The sequence below is a fragment of the Lygodium microphyllum genome, chromosome 15 (assembly GCF_053477565.2).
Source record: "Lygodium microphyllum isolate KBCC chromosome 15, Lygodium_microphyllum_v1.1.10, whole genome shotgun sequence".
Classification (NCBI taxonomy): domain Eukaryota; kingdom Viridiplantae; phylum Streptophyta; class Polypodiopsida; order Schizaeales; family Lygodiaceae; genus Lygodium; species Lygodium microphyllum.
Window position 1 is genome coordinate 142,840,282 of NC_141149.1, and position 22,987 is coordinate 142,863,268.

At 44.0% G+C, this 22,987-nt stretch overlaps 1 protein-coding gene across 6 annotated transcripts in view; it reads left to right on the forward strand.

Annotated features, from left to right (window-relative positions):
• The window catches only part of LOC148025161 (Holliday junction resolvase MOC1, chloroplastic-like), a 154,977-nt gene that overhangs the window by 107,477 nt on the left and 24,513 nt on the right, over window positions 1–22,987 (forward strand). For all 6 annotated transcript variants that reach the window (XR_015693415.1, XM_087694916.1, XM_087694918.1 and 3 more), the window contains one exon: window positions 10,267–10,372. Coding sequence is in view for 5 of the 6 variants with exons in the window: in XM_087694916.1 (XP_087551042.1) it covers window positions 10,267–10,372 (106 nt within the window). In the remaining variant the exon portion in view is untranslated. The remainder of the gene's footprint in view (window positions 1–10,266; window positions 10,373–22,987) is intronic.

Here is a 22,987-nt window from a genome sequence, read left to right on the forward strand (position 1 = left end):
AATCCATTATCATCTAGCTACCTTGTGCTAATCAAGCTCTTCTTAAGCTAAGGTACATGCCATACATGCTGAAGTGTGAAGACAGAACCATACTGAAATTGCAACTGCACACTGCCAATACCTGCAATGTCACATGCATAGTTATCCCCAAGATGGACAACACCATGTCGACCCCCTATATAGTCAGAGAACCACTCACAATGAGGGGTGACATGAAAGGAAGCACCTGAATCGAGAATCCAAGTATGCATGTCATCATCTATGTCTGCGAGTAAAGCATGCGCACTAAAGTGTAAAGAGACCAAGAGTATGTCATTCCCACTGTCACTGTCATGAGTGACTACATTCACCTCTTCAATTTTGACACTGCTCTTCTTAGGCTGACTCTCTTTCTTTTCTTCCTTGCTATCATCTGTCTTTTTGCCCTTTCCTTTCTCTTTCTTCCATTTATAGCAGTCATGTTTGAAGTGATCTTTCTTGCCACAATGATGGCATTCAACATCCTTGCCACGGAGCATTTTTTCTGCCGATTTATTTCTTCCATGAGTAGAGCACTCTCTACATCAGCATACAAATTTATCACATTAGAGTTGCTCATAGTAGTCCTGAATGTATCCCAACTCTCTGGCAGAGTGCAAAGCAAGAAGGTAGCCTTAAATTCTTCATCAATTAAGAACTTCAAGGCAACCAGCTGGCTGAAAATGGAGTTAAATAGACATTGCTGTACCCTCTTTCATACGCAAATCCATAAGCTTTTTCAGCCAATACACTTTGCTTGTGGCACTCTTTTGTGCATACAGTTCTTCTAGTGGAGTCCAAATAGCATATGCAGAATCCAAACCTTCAATGTTAAATAGCAAGGCATCAAAAATCGATAGCTCGATGGTTGAGCGTGCAAGCTCATTTAACTCATCCCAATCTTCCTGTTCCATGTCTGTGGGCTTTGCCCCTTTGGTCTTCAATGGCTTTGCCTGCTTCTTCTGCAACAGGATATTATAGCACTGTTTTTGCCAGATAGCAAAGTTATGTGCTCCTTCAAGCTTCTTAATGTGCACGAGATTACTGCTCTCACTGCTGCCAACCATGATTTCAGCCCAAATGTGATCAAAAAATTCAGCAAATGCAGGCCCAAACTATCACACAAGTGACCAAGGTACAAACAAGTACCAACCAGCAATAGAAGACCACGTAGAAGCAAAAATTTCAGATCTGTAAGTAAAATTTCAAAGGCATCAAACCATGTGCTATAGCACTCCACAATTGATTACAGTTGTTCCAAGGGCCAATACATCACATTACATGAGAAGTTCCAAATTTTAGCTGCAATTTCTGTTGTACATGTATCCACAGGCATAAAATTCGACACGCACGGTCAAAAGCCACAAAATTTTGTGTTCAAAGCATCAACCATGCATATCCACTGTCTTTGACATGCATAGAACCTGCCAATTTTGCCAAAATAGAGCAATTTCAGTAAAACCCCCAAATTTCATTGACCGATCTGTCCCGATTGCATTAATACATGTTTAAATGGGCAAAATTAGCAAAATTTCACAAAACTTTACAAAAGCCCCAAATTTCTCGGGTCCAAATATGCACCAATGTCAGCCAACGTGACTCAGCTGAACAAAATTTCACCAATACAATAAAAGCCCCAAATTTTATGGGTCCAATGTTGAGAAATTTCACTCAAATGAGCAAAATTTCAATAAATTTGGTGAAATCCCCAATTCAAACACACACAATGTCTGCAATTTCTAATGCAGATGCCTCATTTTTTCATGAACAGCACTCAATCTGAAAAAGCCCCAAATTTTTGGGCCTAAATCTGCACAAATCTGCAGTGTGCTTGCGCGTGGGAACTCTCGGTAGTGGAAGAGGAAAAATTTAAGGATTTGGCCAAAAAAAAAAAAAAAGAAGCTTGGAAAGTGACCAATCTACTCCCGTTGACCAGTCGCCTACTGTCGTGACATGTCGCGTTGTAGAAAACTGCCGCCTGATGCCGCAGAAGCTGTCGCCAACCAGTCACCTTCAGTCGTGACCAGTGGCTGACCTGAAAACCTGTCACTTGGTTCGCAACAACCTGTCGCTTGCTTGCCAGGTCAAAAACGACCTGTTGCCTGCCTGCCAGGTCAAAAACAATCTGTCGCCTGTGCAGATTTAGGGTTTTTGGATTGTCGATTGACAGTGCTGCACACACATGTGCTTGAAATCAGTGGTGACCTGATGATTGAGCAAAACACTAGAGATGTCTCGCACGGACTCCAAGGAGCGCGAACACATTAGCCGAAGCTTTGATACCAATTTGTTGAGCTCAAAGGTGGTGCGAGGATCGAGACACGCAGGGCTTGCTACTAGCAGAGAGACAGAGAGAGAGTGCAGAGTTGAGAGTGAGAGTGAGTACGACTTATGGGTACAATGACGAGTGTACCTCTTTAGGTTTTTTAGATAGATATATATATGAAAGTACAAATGTGCTAAGGGTGTGTTCACACCCGAGCACATATAAAAGGCACGAGGGCCCTTTATTCCCAACAGGGCATCCCCTCACTATCCCCAGACACTACCAAACCCCCCACACGATCTTTTAGACCCAAGGATATCCATCCTTTGCTTATCCACTGTCGTCACACATTCCTTGTATTACTCCTATGTAGGGATTTCCATACTCTGCTCCACATGTCTCTATCCCTCCACCATGGGTTCCACAGGCGGTTACCATATCCATACCCAATCCGCCCTTGTCTACACTTGGATCTACTTTTGCACACTTCTTATATACATGGCGGGCACTTTGGGATTACTTCCCAAGTATACTCCACTCCATCTCCCTATTCTCCCTATCCACCCTACCTCCATTACACACCTTCTCTATCTCCTAGTACTACTACTCCTGTTGCAATGGCAAAAATGCCTTCATGGATAAGACTTGCGCTTGAATCTTAGGAACTTTGGGATCTTATTGTTGGTATCGAGCCAATGCTTACCTCACCCTGATCACTCCCATCAATGGAGAGCTCACAATGTCACCGCCAATGTTGAGTTAATGGAGGGGTTGCTTCCTGAGCTCCACTCTCAATTACAACATTTTTCCCTTGCATCTGAGTATTGGAGTCATCTCATTGACCGCTATGCATTAGAGATCACACTCAATGTATCAATCTGGATTTTGAGCTTTAAAAGTTTTCCATTAAGGAAGGGTATGATCTGAAAGTCAAGTTGGCCGAGTATTAGCATTTACTAGCCGAGTTTACCACTACTGGCTCTCGAAGTTAGATTACGATCAGGTCACGTTCTTCTTGAATAAGTTGCCCAACAAATATTTCCATTTTCTCCAGCATATTATCTCACTACCTAGATTGTCAACCTTCTATGAGTTTGAGTGCCAGTTCTTGTGTTACATGAGGCTGCACAATCAGGTTCACAAGAAGTCCTCCACAAACATCTATTTAGAGAGTCGAGGGTTGGTTGTCTCTTCTTTGGAAGGGAAAACCAGTAGTGACAAGAACTGGCAAGATGCGAAGGCAAGCCAAAACAAGGGTGACACCACTTCCTCGGATAGAACCAAAGAAACATGACCTCTTTGGTAGCAAATTCCTAAGAAAAATAGGATTTACACACACTACTAGAAGTCAGGCCATGTGGACGAGCAGTGTTGTACCTAGGCCAACACTGTCCCAATGGTTACTGGACATGTGACATGCGGATAGCCTCTGTAGTCTATCTTCTTCACTACTCCTGAAGGATTGGCTGATTGGTTTGCTAGTGACTCACCTATTGCACTTTACGCATCCATTCCTAGGACCTCCACTGCACCTTTTAGGATCACTTCTCCACCTTGTCGTATGCGATGGTGGCCACACACTTAGCCTTTCTCTTTTTAGACTTCTGTTGTATACTTGCATACTCATTGCATTGCACTTCGCCTTGCTTTCTTTTATTTTTAGTTTTTTTTTTGGAGCATCCTACTACTCATCTCTATGCTTGCAGATTTTTTGATCTCTTTTGCAGGGTTTTGTATTTGAGTGTCGGGCTAACATTTAGGCTTGCACTAGTCATTTTTCTGAGCTGGAGAAAGGAGATGCGCATCATTTCTTTCACGGTTCCATCTTGGGGTTTTGCTTTTCTACGAGCATGTAGGCTTTTTCTCCTACAGCGGATCGTGCAACATCTCTCTTGATATTGGCAGTGACTTCTATCCTTGCTCTTTCAATAGGGATCCTTCATCATCTTCCTCCACATAGTTCTCGGCACCACATGAGGACTGACATCCTCAGGCTCCTCTTTCTTCTTCTGCATTGACATCCAGGTTGAGAGGAGGTTTGTACCCTTGGTATTCTATAGGTTTCGGCACTTGTCTTCGACATTGGCCTTCACCTCCCTTGTTGTACCTTTCCCTATGCATTGCATGATCTCATCATCTTTGTAGCAGGATGCTTGGGCAAATGAACAATTTCCCCACGAGGAACATTGTCCAAGTGGCACTTATTGCGTGAGCATTCTTTAGCCTATAGCATATTGTGCATCATCCCATTGTGCAGAGCACCACTGGATGGTTCCTAAGCTATTTCCATCGGCGGATTACACCATCATTCTTCTTCACATGATACTTCATCACCTTTTCCTCATCATTGATATCCTCGAGTGGTCGGGTAAGCTTGTACTGTTTTGTGATCTATCGGGTGTACCTATGTTTTTGCTGTCCAACAGGTCGTCTACATCAGCAAACATCTCTCCTATTATCGCCTTAGTTCTCTAACACTCTAGTGATCAGTGTTTGGTGTTTCCTGCACTTCGACACTCTGACTAGTAGTCACAACACTTGGGATCCGTCTCCAGTGAATGTCACTCTCCAACACTGCATTGCTTTGTTCTTGGGCATTGTGTACACCTTTGCATTCATTTACAACATTCGTTCACTTCAGAGTTTCTTCTCTTTGTGTTTGAGTTTTCAGTTTTGCATTTTGAGTTTAGGGTTTAAGTTTTGTTTGTCCATGTCTGAGTCTTTGTGTTTCAGTCTTAGTTGTATAAGCTAGAAAACATAAAAAACTGTAGTACCTATACAAACGATTCATGAAGTTCAAGAGAGGTGATAGGGTAGTGGTCTTGCTTCCTCAGTGCAAACCCTAGCATATCTTCATAGCTCCATTAGTCAGACAGTCGCAAAGAGCGATGTGAAGATTGACTTTTACAACCTCGTTCTCACTCTAATAGGTTGAGAAGATTGGAACATCCTTTTCAAGGATTCGAGAAACTCTTGTTTGGGAAGAGCTAGCTCTGTTTGGTTTGGAGAACGAAGAGGATTCAGAGAAGCCTAAAGGCCTACACTGTGAGAAGGACACTCATCCTAAGGAGAAGTATTGGAAGAAATACCCTCACCTTCGTTCGGAAGCAAAGGATGGAGCTAAAACATCAGAGTTTCCCTCTACTTCACTAGCTACCACACGTGAATCCATATTTCTTTATGGAGGATCCTACTTCATTAGCTACAAAGAGACCTTGGCTTATTGACAATGGTGCTTCGAGCTATATGATTCCTCGAGGAGATTTGTTGTAGGATCTTCGTCCATTTACGGGTATCCTCATAGTTGGTGATGTTTGCTCGGGCCTATTAGTGGTGTTGGCACTTTGCCATTACTGCTTGACTATCCATCAAGCTCCATTTTGGAAGTCCTACATATTTTGGACTTGGGCTTCTCATTGCTTTTAGCTCATGGCTCTACTAGAATTGATACCCGGATTGTCTTCACTAAACAAGCTATCTTTGTCAAGGATTCTTTTTCAAGAGCCATTTTAGCAACATGATGGTAAGAGAGAGGGCTTTATAGGCTCTATTCCCCTTTCATTGCACAAGGTCCTTTGAGGTAGTCTTCCATAGCCGCACCCATTCTTGGTTGTGCACCATTTATCCCACAGGTTCCATCCCCTCCCACCCCCCCCCCCCCCCCCCCCCCCCCCCCCCCCCGGCCGGCAATCCCTTTTAGAGTTTGATGATGAAAAGGGGACACATTTACAAGACCACACAAATAGACACACATGCACGCACGTGCACACGTGTGTGTGTGTGTGTTATAGGTATAGTTGATATTTATATGTATTGGTATAGTTGATATTTATATTACATATTGACACTTAATTATTGTATATAAGTGCTCACTTATCAGTATGTGGAAGGCATAGTCTTAAAGTGTGGCATTCTCTCTTATGATATACCATGGTGCAAAGAGATAGTGAATTGTGAGTAGGTAGAATATGGTATGGAGAAAGAGAAAGTGCTAGGAGCAGAGATGGAGGACCCAACTCCTTGTGTCATGGATACAGAAGGTGAGCGCAATTCGAGGTTTTGGAAGGAAGAAGAGAGGAAATCGAGTTGTGGATAAGAAGAGGGTGGGATCGGAGGGATTTGAGAAGAGTGATTTACATGCTCAAATGAAACTAAAGATGTAGGTATCCTTGATGAAAGAGGTTTGCTTTAAGAGTTCCCTTTATTGAAGTTAATATATTGAAAATCATTTGGGTCTTGCACACCAAAAGGAGAAGCAAGAGAGAGTTTTGATTCATATAACTCAAAGGAGTTGTACAAACCTGGCACTGGGCCTGGCTGAGATGAAGAAGATGGGTTGCCAATCGTCCCAAATGTCGTATGCCCTCCATGATCGGAGAGGTGATCAATCTCACCAACCTATTTGGATGTAGTAGCAAAGCTCGTAGGAGGGGTGTAAGCTTGACTATATGGGATGTGTAAGTACTCTTCAAACTCCTCCTCTATCAAGTGACTAAAATCTGGAACAAGAGAAGAAAAAGAAGGTGAAGGTGAGGGTGGGTGTTGTCTTCCTTGCAGAATCCATAATGCCTCCTCAGGGCCTCCAATGATGGAGAATCATGATAAGAGATTGTGGAATCTTGAGAAGGTGTTTTAGACATTATGAATTAGTTACATGTTATTTGTGCACCTTGCACAAAACCATGCCTCCACAATATTTGCAGGGTACTCTTTACAAGAGCATCGACTCTAATACCATGTGAAGATATGCAATGCAAAATGCAAAACTCAAAACTCAAAATGCAAAACACTAAACACAAAGCACAAAAACACAAACACAAACACAAAAGAAAGAGAACTATGAATTGAATGAATGAATGTCGTAAATGAATGAGAGAGTGCATAGAATACTCAAGGGCAGAGCTGTTCAACAGTCGATGGCTCTCGTGGGAGCAAGTTGAGGTAGGTGTTCATATTGACTACCAAAGACGGATCTTCAGTGCAGCAACTAGGAGTCAGAGCAGAGGCCGATGAAGAAATGTACTGAAAACACAAAAACTGCTTGACGTAGATGATGCAAGCTGATCAGTGATAGCAATGGGAGGCTAGGCGAGAGTTGTAGACAACGTAGCAACAGTCGTTGGGGGCTGGACAACTAGTGAAAGAGGGCTGATGGCTGAAACCTGCAAGACAAGGATGGGGCTGAATGGTGGGCAGCTTGTTTATTTATAGACATGGAAGGATCCTCCCAGATTAGGGTTATGTGGGGCATAGAAACTCCATAGAACCGCTCTGCGTTTAATGAAACTTTTGGTAATTTACTGTTTTGGAGCTGTTTTAAAGAGCTAATCAGAGGGTAATGAGTTTTTAAGCTCAACACACCATGCATTAGTGATGTATGCACAACGGATCCAAATGTTTGACTTGGTTGACTAGGTATAGGTATAGTCATGTTATGAGTAGCGCAAGGAGAGTGGATAGGTGCACAATAAGTAGAGGATGGGTCTCCCTGTGTTTGAGTGGCCCATGGAATGAAGAAAATTAGTGCCATAAGTAGAGGATATCTATCTCTATGTTTGAGTGACCATGGGGTGATATCCAAGGGGCATGAGGGGGATAACCAATAGAACCATCCTAGAAGTGGGAGATGTACTCACTTGTGGTAATTAACATGTGAAGTGGACATGAAAAATGAAGTTTAAGAAACAAAACATCCTAAACCTAATGTACTTGATATGTAGAAATGGAACCTAGTGTCGATGATGCAAGTGTGGAATCTAATCCCTGAGCTACTAAAAACATAAAAAAGAGATCCTAAATCATATTGTAAAGAGGGAGGGACAGGAGGGAATCGAGAATGATTAGCACCAAGAACATGCTCAAATGAAACAAAGGCTAATGTAATAGATATACCTCGAGACGTACATTTGCCACCTCTAGATCCTCCTTTATGAACATTGGCATAGTGACAATGGTCGTGGTCTCCGTGGTGACTTACAATGGGATCCTACACAATAGAAAGAGAAATAGAGGTTTTTGGTCATATGAATCAAAAGGATTTTATGAACTTGACAGTAGAGTTGACTGTGATGAAGATGAGGGTTCGCTGGTTGTTGTGAATGTGATATTCTCTCCTTGAGTGGAGAGATGAAGCTGAGAGTGTAGTTGGGCCATCTTCTATGCAAGAATTCTACGTCCAACATCCACTCAACATTTGGCAACAAACTGGATGAGGATGAGGGGGAGGATGCATTGTCCTCCTCCTTAATACCATATTGCTGCCTTAGGGCCTCCTGTGAAGGAGAAGCTTGAGAAGGCACAGTGGATTCCCAAGAGAAAGGTCTCTCAACCATTGTGAATTGGTTATGTGTTGCTTGTGTGACTTGTACAAACCAAGCCTTCATGGTAGCCATATGATACTTTTTAGAAGAGCATCAGCTTTGATACTGTGTGAAGATATGCTATGGTTTGCTTTGAGAAAACACAAAATGTATGAACATGACTAAAATACAATAACTTGGACAAAAAATGCAAAAACACAACAAGAGGGAAAAGGTAGAATCTGACGAATGAACGAGTGAAGAAGATGGTATAGATTTGATGCTCAAGGAATGGAGATGTCCAACAACCATTGGCTCTCGTGGGTGTAGGCTAAGGGAGAGTATTGTCCTCCATCTACAGATCCTGAGTGCAGTATGCAGCAGCTAGGGCCAGTCGGGCAGGAATATGACTGAATAACTGATGAAGCCGTGCAGATCCTGATCATGACCCGCTGGAACAGAAAAATGGAGATTGGGCTGATGAATATGGCAGTAAACATGACTGCTCTAGATGAAAACACAGATCTGCAGGTGGTCGCCCAGTTATAAACAGGTCACCAAGGCTGAAAACTAGTTGCATCTGCTGGATAACTAGTCACTGCTGCCTAGCGATGGAGACGATGCTGTGAATGAGGACTTGGCTCCCGCAGCAGGGCAGAAGAGCTGGCAACAGACACACAGGGTAGATGAAGTCCACATGGCTGCTGGTGGCAGCAGGGAGAAGAGTAGATGATGTGGGTAATGATGATGGCAGCAACTATGGAAGTGGGATAAACAAGGACAAAGAGTGGTGTGCACATTGAATCCCTTTTATAGAAACTATTGTGAGCTAGAAGTCGTGTCTTGTTCAAAAGGCAAAAATGCCTTTTTGGGGCTGTTTTAATGAGCCAAAAAATGCTTGGAAAATAGGATAAGTTAGATGCAAGTTTTGGTTGCTCACAACAGTAAGAGTTTTGCTTTTGAGCATCTATATGTAGCAGATCACAACTTACATCTCTGTGCTGTGCTAATTCCTATAGTTTGCTATTCTGTAGCTATCAGCAGAGGCATACCAAATGGTTCTTCTTCTTTGAGTTCAAGCACTGGGTGTATATATCTGCTCTCCTAGTTTGAATGTCTTTTTCTGGGATGTACACTTACACACAACACTGAAAATAGGTGGTGCTTTGGCTTTTAAAATTTGGCTTGGGTCACGCAAGAACCCTATGATCATGCACATGGTGAGAGGCTGGGCATGCGGTAGATGACTTTGCCAAGAGCAGGACCATTGTAGTGGAACCCCTAAAAGGGCAATAGCCAACGTCATGGTGGGCAAGTGTCCTTGCTATGTCACCAAAAACATTGAAATTGCCCCACAAGGGAAGAGCTTCAATCTTTAACGATTAGGCTAACATGGTCCTAGTTTGAATGTTGTTTTAAAGCTGGGAATAAGGTCTCAATTTCTTTCTGTTGATCAGTCTACTTCTAAACATTTTCTCTCTAGCAAAGTGGAATAGCACTTTGATTTGTTTATTAATTGGTTCCTTGCTTTGAGAACGTTTGTTGTACGCTGTGTATGGTTGATTCCTTATCCCAGCAAGGTGTTAATAATGTTTATTATAAGTTGCATATGGTCGACTTCTTATCCTAGCAAGATAGATATGCTCGCTGTTGCTTGACTTACTCATGTTTGCGTAATGCAAGGTATTTGATGTACCTACTTTGTCAGTGATTATAAATGGAAAACAACGAAGGCGGCATGATGCACGATCGATTGTGGAGCTAATACATAGGGTTAATGTCCCTCAAGGTATGCAGTTTTCTAGTAGATTTCTTAGATGTGAGTGCTATTTGTTTTTTCTGGAAAAATATGTTTCTAATATTAAGTAGCAGCCTTATACAACAAATTCTGTTGTTTTTTTGGGCCAGGAAACATAGGTGTCTTATAATGCCAAGAATCAAGGGACTTGGCTCCCGAAACAGCATGAAAGCTTCTTGGCACTCCATCATCCTCTCTGAAAACCATAATGCTTTTGCCAATAGCTTCTCAAGGAGTGGATGGTTATGGTAGAGTCTTGTGAAGGAGATTGCTGCCAGTCAATCATTGATTTCTTTGCATCTCACCTCGCATACATGCAAAGGCTAGTAGAACATGGTGTGTATAGTTATTCTGATAGCTTGGCTGTTTGGAAAGTCCATAAACCCATGCCAGGCCTTTAATGCTGCCCCATGCTGTTGTATCTATCCATCCACTGCTGTAGAAACCATCCTTAGAGCTCTTTTGGGAGATTGAGCTGAGGGGAAATCCCATATTGTAGTGTGTTGAGGGCCTCTGTTATCGCTACTTAGTGTTAAGCCAAGCAGATGGCCAGTTTAGATTGGATTTTAACCCTTTGATGGTGCCCCATGCTGTTGTATCTATCCATCCACTGCTGTAGAAACCATCCTTAGAGCTCTTTTGCAAGATTGAGCTGAGGGGAAATCCCATATTGTAATGTGTTGAGGGCCTCTGTTATCACTACTTAGTGTTAAGCCAAGCAGATGGCCAGTTTAGATGGCATTTCAACCATAAGAAAGCATATACCATCAAAAGGGCAGCAATTCGTATCCACTTGACTGGCCCAAGGTCACCTTTGTGCATAGTGCTTGACAAAAGGAGTATCAAGTCTAGCTGAAAGGGTCATGCCAAAATTGCTCAGCTTTCAATATCTATGTGACTTGGTGTCTCTCTTTCTGCATGAATCCTGCCTACAGACATATTAAGACCATCAGTTCTCATCTTTGATTTAAAAACAAGGGAAGAAAAAAGAATAGAAGAAGAAGAAACAAAAGAAGAGAGGAAGAATGCAAGGGGAAAAGGAAGGAAAGTAATTTTACAAATCACTATGAAAGCTATCAATGAGAGGAGTCCCCTTGATGGTAAGTTTGCTAAAGGATGCTTACTCTTGATTCTGAAGGTTGCGAATAACTCCTGCTAAGTAAACAGGGACACAAGAGGCACTCGATTGCCTTTGACACCAAAGGAAACACAATTGCCTAGGCCCTTTGTCTGAAGTGGAACACCCCTTGTGTGGTTGAATTTTCTTGGCAAAGTCTTGTATAGAACTCTGTAGCCAGCTCCATCACCTCCTCAAGTTTTGGGGCAGGTCTGCACTTTCTGGCCCTGATCCCTAGACTACAACTCTGATGTTGTGGGGCTGGAGAAATATGCACTTTATAGAAACTCTTGACACATGGTGTCCCCCTTCTAGGCTTTAGAACAGTGAAGAAGACCAAAAGAAGAAGCCCATTCTCTTGTCCTCCAATGGCCTTAGCTTTCGTACTAAGTCTCATGGAAGGAGTCTCTTGGGAAGGTTTGCAAGTCTCTCTAGATCAACTCTAAGTCCCTCCTCAAGGCCCTTCTCCTCTTAAATGAAAGTGGTATCATGCTTTTAAGGGCTTCTCTGGATAGATCTTGCCAAACTCCTCAATCTCCAATGCAATGGCAATGGTATATGGGATCCTCCTGCTCCCAATCTCTATTTCCAAAGCTCCCGCACTTGCTGCTGTACCTCCTCACTCTCATGGATTAAGCCAATCATCTTGCATGAATGTGGGTCTAGGAAAGATGCTAAAGCATCTAGAGTGAGCAGAATGGGGTATACTTGAAGAGGTGCTGCTCCACCTTTGCCAGCCCAGTCATTGTAGTTGGTAGCCCTAAGAAAAATTGAAGGAGCTCTCCCTCCTAATGAAGGTTGGACATCACAAACTCCTAGTGCAAAGAGGAAAGCCTCCCACTCCTCTTGCTCCACATTTACAATATTCCGGAACTCAAGATATTTCCCTTAGTGATCCTACAAAGTCTCTAGATTGTTGAAGTTGCATGAGGTTGATTGAGTGTAAAAGGTAAGGGTTGCTGTCACTAGAATGAGAAATGTGAAAGAACTTGTAATAATTTGATAATAGTAAACTCTTATTTTAAGATCCCCTAGCTTTAGGCTTGGTGAACATTGCACAAGGAGTGGAGGATATGCTGTCGGGGCTGCAATGGACAAGTACACGCACGCTATGTGGCACAAGTTAGGTAAAATATCACATTTGAAGCTTTCATTAAAGGTTTTGTTACGAAGCGGAACACGTGGCAAATCTAGCAAATCAAATTACAATCATAAACAAAGAACTAGTGGAAAAATCTAACAAATCAAACATCTCAACTATTAAATACAAACAACATTATAATACATAAGAGGATTTAAATAACTCAATAGATTGAGAAAGACAAGAGAAAAACGTACGATTGGGCCCAACCTTCCCCATGGAAAAAGCCATGGTTTGCCATCCTTAATTATATATTATAGTTTTACATGGATATTTGCATTCATATTTTACATATAACTATCATGTAACATGATGCAGTTGCTGCAGAAAATTCTGTGCTCTGAATCTTGACGTTTTGACATTACCATCGTGTCCGGAGCGTGCCAAAACCCCCGAAACAACTCTTGAAGCTTTGAATTCCAATTTCGGATAAGGAGCAACGAAAAAACTCAATTTTCACCCCGCCCTCTTGTTTTGCACGTTATCATGTTGCTTTTATAAAGAAAGCTGGAAAAACCTTCTATACTTAACCACATTAAGAAAATAGCAAGGTATTCCATAAAGAAAGCTTATTTCAATAAAAGCATATCTTAAATCTCATATTTTAAAATAATCTATATTAAAAACCAATAAATTAATAGTACTAAGGATAATAATCTAATTATCACTAAAAAAGTTTAAAATTATGACTTACAAATAGAGTAATAATTTTAATAATACAATATCATATAAATACATATTTTATATATATTATACTTAAAATAACTAATCATAATTATGAAATTTACGCTTGGACTTACGCTAACACCCAGTGCTACCCAAAGCCACCGCTATTTACTCTACACATCAACTGAAGCATTCACAATTGTTTATAAATAAAATAAACAAACAACAGTGAATACTTAGCAGTCTTTAGCTACAAATAATTAAAATAGGTTAGAACACTGTCCTAACCTTAATTTAATTCGAGTGCACTCTAAACTCATAAGCATCTATTAATTTGATATGTATTTGAAATGCCGGCATGCAAGGAATCCTTCTTTCATAACATGAAACGAATATACTACGTAAGAGCATTCAATGTAGTAGTAGTCCAAGGCAGCAATGGCAAGAAATATGTGAGCATTGGCAACATAATTGTTTGAGCCACTTTGAGGCGAATATCAACACCCAAAGGGTAGCCAAGATGCCTGACAATGGAACCACGAGGAACAACCATTCCCTGCTAGTCCAATGATTGCAAATCCGACTCCGTGCAGCTGAGAATAGCTGATTTCAAAGCATTGATGCGAAGACCAGAGGCGTGACCAAAGAAAGCCCAATTATCTAATGCTTTACGAAGATTATCCTTGTCCGCATGCAAAATCATAAAGCTGTCATCAGCCAAGGATTGACCAATGAAGTGTTGTCCAGAAGGAAGAGACAATCTAGCCAACTGCGAAGAAGCTGCCAGATAAGATAACATCGAAAGAACTAGATGAGTCGCAAGGGCAAAAAAGAGAGGACTCAAAGGGCAACCCTGTCTCACAGAGCGGGCAAGGACAAAAGGCTCGGTAACACCTCCATTCAGCATGACTCGCGAATAAGCCGCGGCACTAATGGTGTAGATTAGACGAGACATCCGAGCACCAAAGCCCATAGTAGGCATAAGTTCTGCAATGAAAGACCAGTCCAGATAATCAAAAGCCTTTTCCAGGTCCAATTGAATCAGTACCACCTCCTGATTAGAATGCCTTGCATAGTCAATAGCCAGTTGCACATTTAATACATTGTGCAGAATGTTGCAGCCCTTAATGAAACCATATTGGAGAGGATGCACCAGGGCAGGAAGATGCTTATGGAGCCGATTCGCCATTAGTTTGGAAAAGAATTTATACATAGAACCCATCAAAGAAATTGGTCGCCAATGTATCAACATAGACAGCGAAGGAACTTTTGGAAGCAGTTTAATAAGTTCTTCTTTCCATGAGGAAGGCATGAACCCCGTTTCCCACACCTGCTCAAACATAGCCGTCAATGGTTTCGCCAGTTGGGTAGCAAAGACCTCAAAGAACTCATTGGTGAGACCATCCCAGCCAGGACTTTTATCCTTGGGCAAGTGTAACAAAGCATCCATAACCTCCGCCTCACAAATGTCGTCTCCAAAGTAGCTTGCATGTCCTGTGGAACCTGATTGCGGACCAGATCATAGAAAACTGAGCGGGCATGAGTAATATGGTCTGAAGGTGGAGAAGTGGAACCAAGAAGGTCGAGGAAATAATTCCTACAAATATTCACAATAGTCTACGGATCAATGACCATTTGACCTTCAGCATCCTGGAGTCTAGTCATATTCTCTCGAGCAGGAGAGACTGGAGAGCTCGAAAGAACTTATGAGTCTGACAAGCACGGTCTTGCAAATTCTCCGTCAGATTTTGCAATTTGGCCTGCTGATAAGATTTCAACTAAAACTCTTTAATAAGAGCAGCCAAACGCATCACCAGTGACAGTAGAAAAACATCACCTGGAGTGTCCACCAGCAAAGAACGAATCAAAGCCAGTAAGTCTTTCGTTGCCTGTCGACGCCGCCAACAAAGAGAGGCATGATGGATCCCATACTGCCGAGCAACCCGCTGCACATTAGAGAGCAATCGTTCAAACGAAGCATTGCCCTCCGAAGAGAAGTCCAATAAGAATCTATCAATCAATTGCTGCATATAACCCTGAAAGATTGAATGCTTGAAATAAGACAAGTTGAAACGCAAAGGGAGTCTATCCAGAAATTGCTTAAAAGGTGCAATGGGTTGTGCAAGCATCTCAAGCTATAGAGGGAAATGGTCCGACAAGGCATATTGCTGCAGCACTTGCATTTCGAGCATCTCAGGAAGAAAATCATCCGTCTGCATGATGTACATGCAGTCCAACTGCGACCATGTAGTCGAATACTGCGCAGAGTGGAAAGTAAACCCTGTAGAAGAAGGGTGTAGCCAAGACCAAAGGTCTTGCTTAAGAACGTCACGAGCCAACACATTCCACACACGACTTTCCGGAGCGTCCATTACCGAATGTTCTGATGTGGACTGTGAAGAATCAACACACATATTAAAATCCCCCATCAAAAAACCACTTCTGCCAAGTGACAAGGAGGTCCGCAAAGTATTCCAAAGATCTCGACAAGATAAAGAATCATTCGGAGCATAGAGGCCAAGTAACCATAAGATCTCTCCTTCAAATAACATTTCAATCACCACAAAACGGCCATACACATCATTTTTAATAAGAACGGGCTGGTATTTTTCATGCACAATCATAAGCACCCCAGAATAATGCATGGCATGTGTCCCTGCATAAAACAAACAAAACCCATGGCAATCCACAACTTTTCCTGCTTGACCATGACTCTTGTGCTCAACAGTACACAGGACATCCCACTGATTCTCATGCAATACAGTCCACATGGCATGTTGCTTATGGCGAGAACAAATGCCCCGCACATTCCACGTGGCTATCTTCATGTGTATTCAAAAGGAAAATCAGGTACGAGGCACAGCTTGCCGCGATTTAACCTTTTCTGCTAGAATGTCAAGGACTCCCTCGTCCAAAAAATCAGCTAACACAGCAAAAGAGTTCTGACGGCCAGATTTGGAGATCGACGGTATATCTGTTGTCTTGGGGATGGAAGGGGGATAACTATGATCCCATGGGGTAATCACATTACCTCTAGTATCAAAAGCCAACTTAGCAGGTGGACCCTTTGGACCGTCCATGTATACTTTCCTGGTAGGCTGATGACGAGGAGCAGAAGAAGCCATAGCAAGAGCAGTGTGCTCTGAAGACAACATTTCTTTCCTGCGCATGTAAGTACGCATGGAATCTTGTGAGGCAGTAGGCACATTATCCACCGTGCCAGCATCAAACCTTTTACCTTTTTTTGCACGTACATCAACCCATTCATTGCCACGGGAATCCAAACCCGAAACATGTTGTTTACCTTTATCCAAAACTTTAGGTGATTGGGTTGCATCCTGCAACGGAGCATCAAGCGCCATATCATCCATGGGCAGCACAACATGCTCAGTATCTGAGGTCAGTGGCTTCTCTGGGCATTCAGCCATTAAATGCCCCAATTTTCCACACAAAAAGCAGTGCCCTGCAAAGTTACCCCATTTCAAACAAAAGTGCAAAGGATGCATGCCTGAGCAATTAAGACGTAACCAAGCAGGCCTTTTCCTAGCAGTGTCCCATAACATACATAAACGGTTACGATTCATGGCCCTAAGACTCGGGGGGACCAAAACAGTACCCACCATGGCCATGGCATCCTTTAACAAGGGCCAATAGACAACCGGACAATTTTCCACTTCAACCCACACGGGGCATTCACGTTGAAGCAGGCGCTGAAAATTTGCCATTGGGCACCATGGCACAACATGGACCAAATGGCGATCAAAGAACAATGGCAGTTTAAACACGAGATCAGCACAATGCTTCTTTGATTTCAACAGCACCTCATAAAAGCCTTTGGGCCCAACAAAAATCTCTTCAACACACTCCCCTTGTAGCAGACTGTGCAGCCACTAGCGAATACAGGAAAGCATTGGGTTGCGGCTAGTAAAGAAAAGTATAACAGCACGTTCATAAAACACTGAAAATGAGCGCAAGACATTTTTCGGGTCCACAGTGACTTCCAGAACATCTTCAGTTCCAGAGTCAGAAAACGCTTCCTGATTATGTTGCACATAATCGCCGAGCAGAGTGTTGGCAAACTCCAACAGATGCTCCCAGTCAACATCCTGAGAGTCCACAGAATCCGAGGCAACTTCGCATATGAACGATCCTGATGATCCATTGACTCATCCGAAGTATGCTTGGTGCGTTTGCCCGCAGGCTGGAAGTCAGGACCAGGGGGCATCTCCTCTGTGCAAGGAACCATATCTTCAGGTTCCTCTGTATCAGAATCCGGACCAAGAGCTGCCACCCTTTGGTCTATAAAAGCCATATCCAGACCAGCCATGTTGTATCACTACGTGTGCCGGTCCAGCGGGCGAACCAGGAGCTCACGGGAAGCAGAAACGGCGCAGGCCTTTCTCTCTCTCTCTTGGGCAGAACGGACCCTGCACTTAATTAAAGAAGGGGCTCAGGCAGTGCAGTAGCAGGAACAGATGCCCGCAGGGTAGAGAGGGCACATCCGCCGGCAGGGAACAGGAGGCCTCTTTCCCGTGCTCGCTCAGGCTCTCGCTTCTGCTATTCGCTGAAAGCTGTTGCTCTCTCTCTCTCTCTCTCTCTCTCTCTCTCTCTCTCTCTCTCTCTCTCTCTTTGTACAGAGCAACGGGCACTCTGATCGAGACGCTGACTCTGTGACGCCTGTGGGGCGTAGGGTTGACCGCAGCTGGGCGCCTCTGCAGAAGGGAAAAAAACGACCAGGTGGACCCGCGGACAGAAGAGTGGTCGAAGGCAGATGGGCGTCTGCAGTCGTGGCGGCGCAAGCGGACAGGAAGTCAACGCAAGGAAACCCGTGACGTACCAGAAGGGCCCCGAGGAGCAGGATGCGCGAAACAAAGGCTGACAAGGCGGAAGGACGACAGCCAGGACCCTAGCCGCCAGGATGAACGACGGACGGGCGACGGCCCATGCTATCTGCAAGTGGGGTGAACTAGGCAACGGATGACGCGGAATTGGCACAGGCAGCAGGTCACGAGCGGGCGCCATCGACGAGCATCCTCCCCTCTCTCTCTCTCTCTCTCTCTCTCTCTCTCTCTCTCTCTCTCTCTCTCTCTCTCTCTCTCTCTCTCTCTCTCTCTCTCTCTCTCTCTCTCTCTCTCTCTCTCTCTCTCTCTCTCCAGACAGTTGGTACGCAAAAAGAAGCGCGAATACCTGAGCAGACTAGAAACAGAAATGTATTCCATGTTCTTGGGGCAAGACAGCAAGAGAGCATGGAAAAAGATGCATGAGAGCCAGCCACCCCTACAAATTACTAGACCGGATGATTGGCATGGATATGCTTGCACACTCTATGATATCCCTGGCCAAGAGCCTATGCCACTCCCCTCAACCTCAAGACCAGCAAATTGCAGATTTTTCACAGAAAAAAAAGTGAGGAATGCCATATGGGAACTGAAAAATGGAAGAGCCCAAGACCATGAGGGTTTAGTGGTTGAACACTTCACGCATGCCTGTGATATTCTGGCACTAACGCTGGCTCACATCTTTAATAGGGCAGTTTGTGAGGGATTTCCAACCTGTTGATCAGACCATATTATTGTGCCGCTCTTTAAGAGTGGAGACCCCGCGCTACCTAGTAACTACCGAACTATCATGATTGGACACATGCTGGCCTGGAACAAGCGTTGAGGGAATGGGCCGAGATGCATGGCCTAAGGTCAAAAGGCCAGGCTGGCTTCAGGAGGGGATACACAACTCTAGACCATATCTTTACGTTGAGGGCAATCATTGAAGAAGGCAAGGCATTCAAGAAAAAGAGCTATTGCTGTTTTGTGGACTTTCGCAAGGCCTTTGACACAATGCCACGTGCTAGACTCATGAAAAGAATGCAAAACATTGATGTGCCCGTAGAGATACAGTGGAGTATCTATGCCCTGTATGAGACAGTGACAGGCAGAGTACAAACACCTGAGGGCATCTCAGATACAGTCAATAGCACCATTGGGGTGAAACAAGGCTGTCCACTTTCACCGACACTTTTTGGGTTGTATATAGATGAAATTTCAGAATATGTGGATAGGACGGGTGGGGCCGGAGCCAGCCTAGATGGAGTGCTGATACCATTACTGCTTTATGCCGATGATATTGTACTTATATCTGACTCACCTGAGGGACTAAATAGACACTTGGATGCATTATCAGCTTTTTGCAGGGATAGAGATCTTAAGGTGAACCTTGGGAAAACTAAAGTTATGGTATTTAACACTTCAGCTGCTTGGGTGACAAGAGCTGAGCACCAGTTTACTTTTGACGGAGAGCCAGTGGAGATGGTTAGGCAGTATGTTTATTTGGGGGTCACATTGAAGGGACCACAGTTCTCTTGGAGAGAGACATCAGAGGCTCGTTTGGCAAAAGCATATGCAGCCTTAGGTGCATTGGAGAGGCAATGTGCTCACATACAATTTCATGAGCCGCACACCAAACTGTGGCTTTTTGACACCTTGGTTACACCCACACTCCTATATGGGGCAGCTATTTGGGGTCCAAGTCTGTTTCACACGAGGAGACAGCCTTTGGGAGACCAGGATGGACTAGAGAAGGAATACTATGATGGATGGGAGCATATGGAAAGACCACTGGTCATGATGATCTCACGCATGATACGAGCGAAGAGCTCGACCCCACATGAGATTATCAGAGCTGAGTTGGGGGCATCACCCATGGTGGCTGAGGCCTTGGTTCAGGCAGTGACTTTCATACATAGACTATGGGAGCTTCCCCAAGATAGATACCCACGGCTAGCCCTGGCCTCTTCTAGACAACTAGCAGCAGACGGTGACAAACACTGTTGGTATGCTCAGATGAGTACATGGATGCGTCTACATGGTCTGCAGATTGACAGACTACCCCCCTTTGACTATAGCCTGGATTGCCCTACACTTGACCTAAGCCGATCAGAGCTAAACCATGTGATCAGAGCAGACATACTGAAGTTAGATACGGAGAAGACCTGGATCCGACCCCCCTCGCCCCATGGCACGAGGATGGCACACTACCAAACCCACTTCCTCCAGGTATCTGAGGATGGTTTCATCACCCGATCCAATTACATGGACACACAGCTGCCTCATGGACTACGCACAGTTATTGGTCAGATCTGCACCTCATCCCACCACCTGAGGATTGAGACAGGCAGATGGGAGGGTATACAGACAGAAGAACGCATATGCCCACTATGCGACAGAGAGCCAGAGACAGAGGAACACTACATCTTCCGATGCACTGTATATTATGACATACGAGGTAGATACCACTGTCTGTTTCGAGAGGGTTTTGGACCCCTGAGACGCATCATGCAGTTTGGGGATCAGAGATGCTTGGGATTTTTCCTCTTGGAGCTCCAGAGGCGCAAAGAAACAATTCTACGGAGTAGGAGGCCCCCACAGCTCGGCTCACATAGACAGAGAGCAGTCACTGACTTTTTCACTGATACACGACAGAGTATGGCAGATACCACTACTACTGCCACACAGCCTACAAGAGTACATCATCATTGGACCTCATCTTCTGTAGGTGTCCCTTTGGATAGAGCAGTGGCACTTAGCCGGTCTAGGCGCCCATGTCCACCCGGACGAAGGCCTAGACATCCACACCACAGACGAATTAAAGCCATCATTGAGCGCCACAGGAGACAGATGCCGAGACGCCTCAGCCATGCAGAGATACACCTCCCTAGAGAACAGACATATCATTGATGGAGAGTTTTCCTTTCTCTACTCTCACTTTCAGATCACTAACATGTTTCCCTTTTATAGGACACTATTTCATTTCCTTTTCAGTCTTATAGGCATGTTTTTCATCTTTTTTCTCGTTCCAGACGAGAAACACACCATCATTGTATGTACTGCTTTGGTCTCATAGGCCACATTGGCCTTTTAGAGACGTTAATATACTCTCTCTCTCTCTCTCTCTCTCTCTCCTTTTTTTTTTCGTAAAAGGTAATTGTATTAATTACGAAAACTCTACTTGTGCCACTTTCAGCTATCTTGATTTCTTGACTCCTTCATCTAGTTTGATTTTGGGTCTTATGTTTCATTTAGATGTAACTAATGTATCATCTATGGAGTAGACTATCATCATGTTATGTGAATTGTACATGTCCCCGTTCCCGTTCCCCCAAGACCTCTCATTCCCGTTCGCTTGCTACTATGCTTGGAAGGGATCTACACTATGAAGGGAGTGAAACATAGTCTTTCAGCAAAGGTGTTGATGATGAGAAAAAGAGCTACTCTATGAAGGGAGTGGAATGCAATCATCTAGGGAGTGAGATGTTGGAGAAGGCACTAGAAGATGAAGGACAACAATAGAGGGAGCAAAATGCAATCCTCAGGTTGTCCGATACGGAGAACATGCTGAGATCTCTCTGAGGTGATGGTTGCTGTCAAGGCGACTGCTGGGAAGCCAATCGGAGAAGAAAATGTAAGAATGGTTGATGAAGATCTCTCTATGTAAGTGGTTGCAAACATGCAACTGCTGGGCAGCTCTTCAAGAGAGGAGAAAATGCACAAACGCAGGAGAGGGTGTACCTGCTGTAGATGGCTTGAATCTGCTATGCAACCTCTAGAAGGCTCGCAAGACAACTGCACAACACCTTTTCCAGCCTATCTCCTTGCCTGCCAGCTTTGTGTACCTCTTTCTCAGGAGCATCACTCATGCATCTCACCCTAACTCGGGGCTACGATCTCGTCTTGTTCATTGCTTTTGCCATCCATGGAGATTCTTTAGCTTTAGAGTTCATCTCTTCATTCCTTTGCAGCTGCCATTGTAATATGGTATCAGAGCTCAGGTGCTAGCCATGGTGTCAGAGCTGAAGGTCCGTCACCACTCCCTCATAAGACAACTGCACAACACCTTTTCTAGCCTATCTCCTTGCCTGCCAGCTTTGTGTTTGCTGCAGTATCCTACTAGAGTAGACATTCCTCACCCCTCTCCATCCTGTCGTGCTGCTGGTCAGGCATTTTGCTGTTGTACACCCCATTCTCAGCTGGTGACAAGCCTTCAACCTTGTGACTACTCCTCCTTCCTGGTTGTGATATGGGCAGCCCATTTTCTGGTAGTTTCTGCACTATTCCAGCCAGTCACAGGTCCTTCCAGCCTGTTCCATGCTGTCCACAGCTGCATAAGACATTTTGCTGATAGACAGTAGATTCTCACTACAGTTGCATTTTTGCCCTTTGGGACTGCGTCACTGCTGGTCCTGTGTTTTCTCCATCTAGGAGTGCAGGTGGCTGCATTTACTGCATAAGAACAGCCTACAGCCTTGTGTGCTGCAGTGGACATCCCCTTAACCTCCCTGAAGTTCTTGTGTTTGGTGGACAGCCCCTTCCATCTTCAGGTGTCTTGCAACACTGGGAATAGGTGACACTTGAGGACTTTCTTGTGTCTAGAGGTGCTGCATATGCAAGGTAGTAGTAGGACACACACATGTTTTCATACTACCATGGCAGGAGATCCTGCATTTTTTGCTTTTAAGAAGTCATGCCCCTATTCCTTTGCACTACCTGGACATCCAAGTGGGCTTTTTAATTCATAGAACCTTAATCACTAATGAAGTATGTCCAGCACAGTGCATGCAATGTCCTAGACCTGCCAAGAATTAGTTCTGAAGATAAATCACATTCCCGCGACAAAAATACAAATCCAGTAT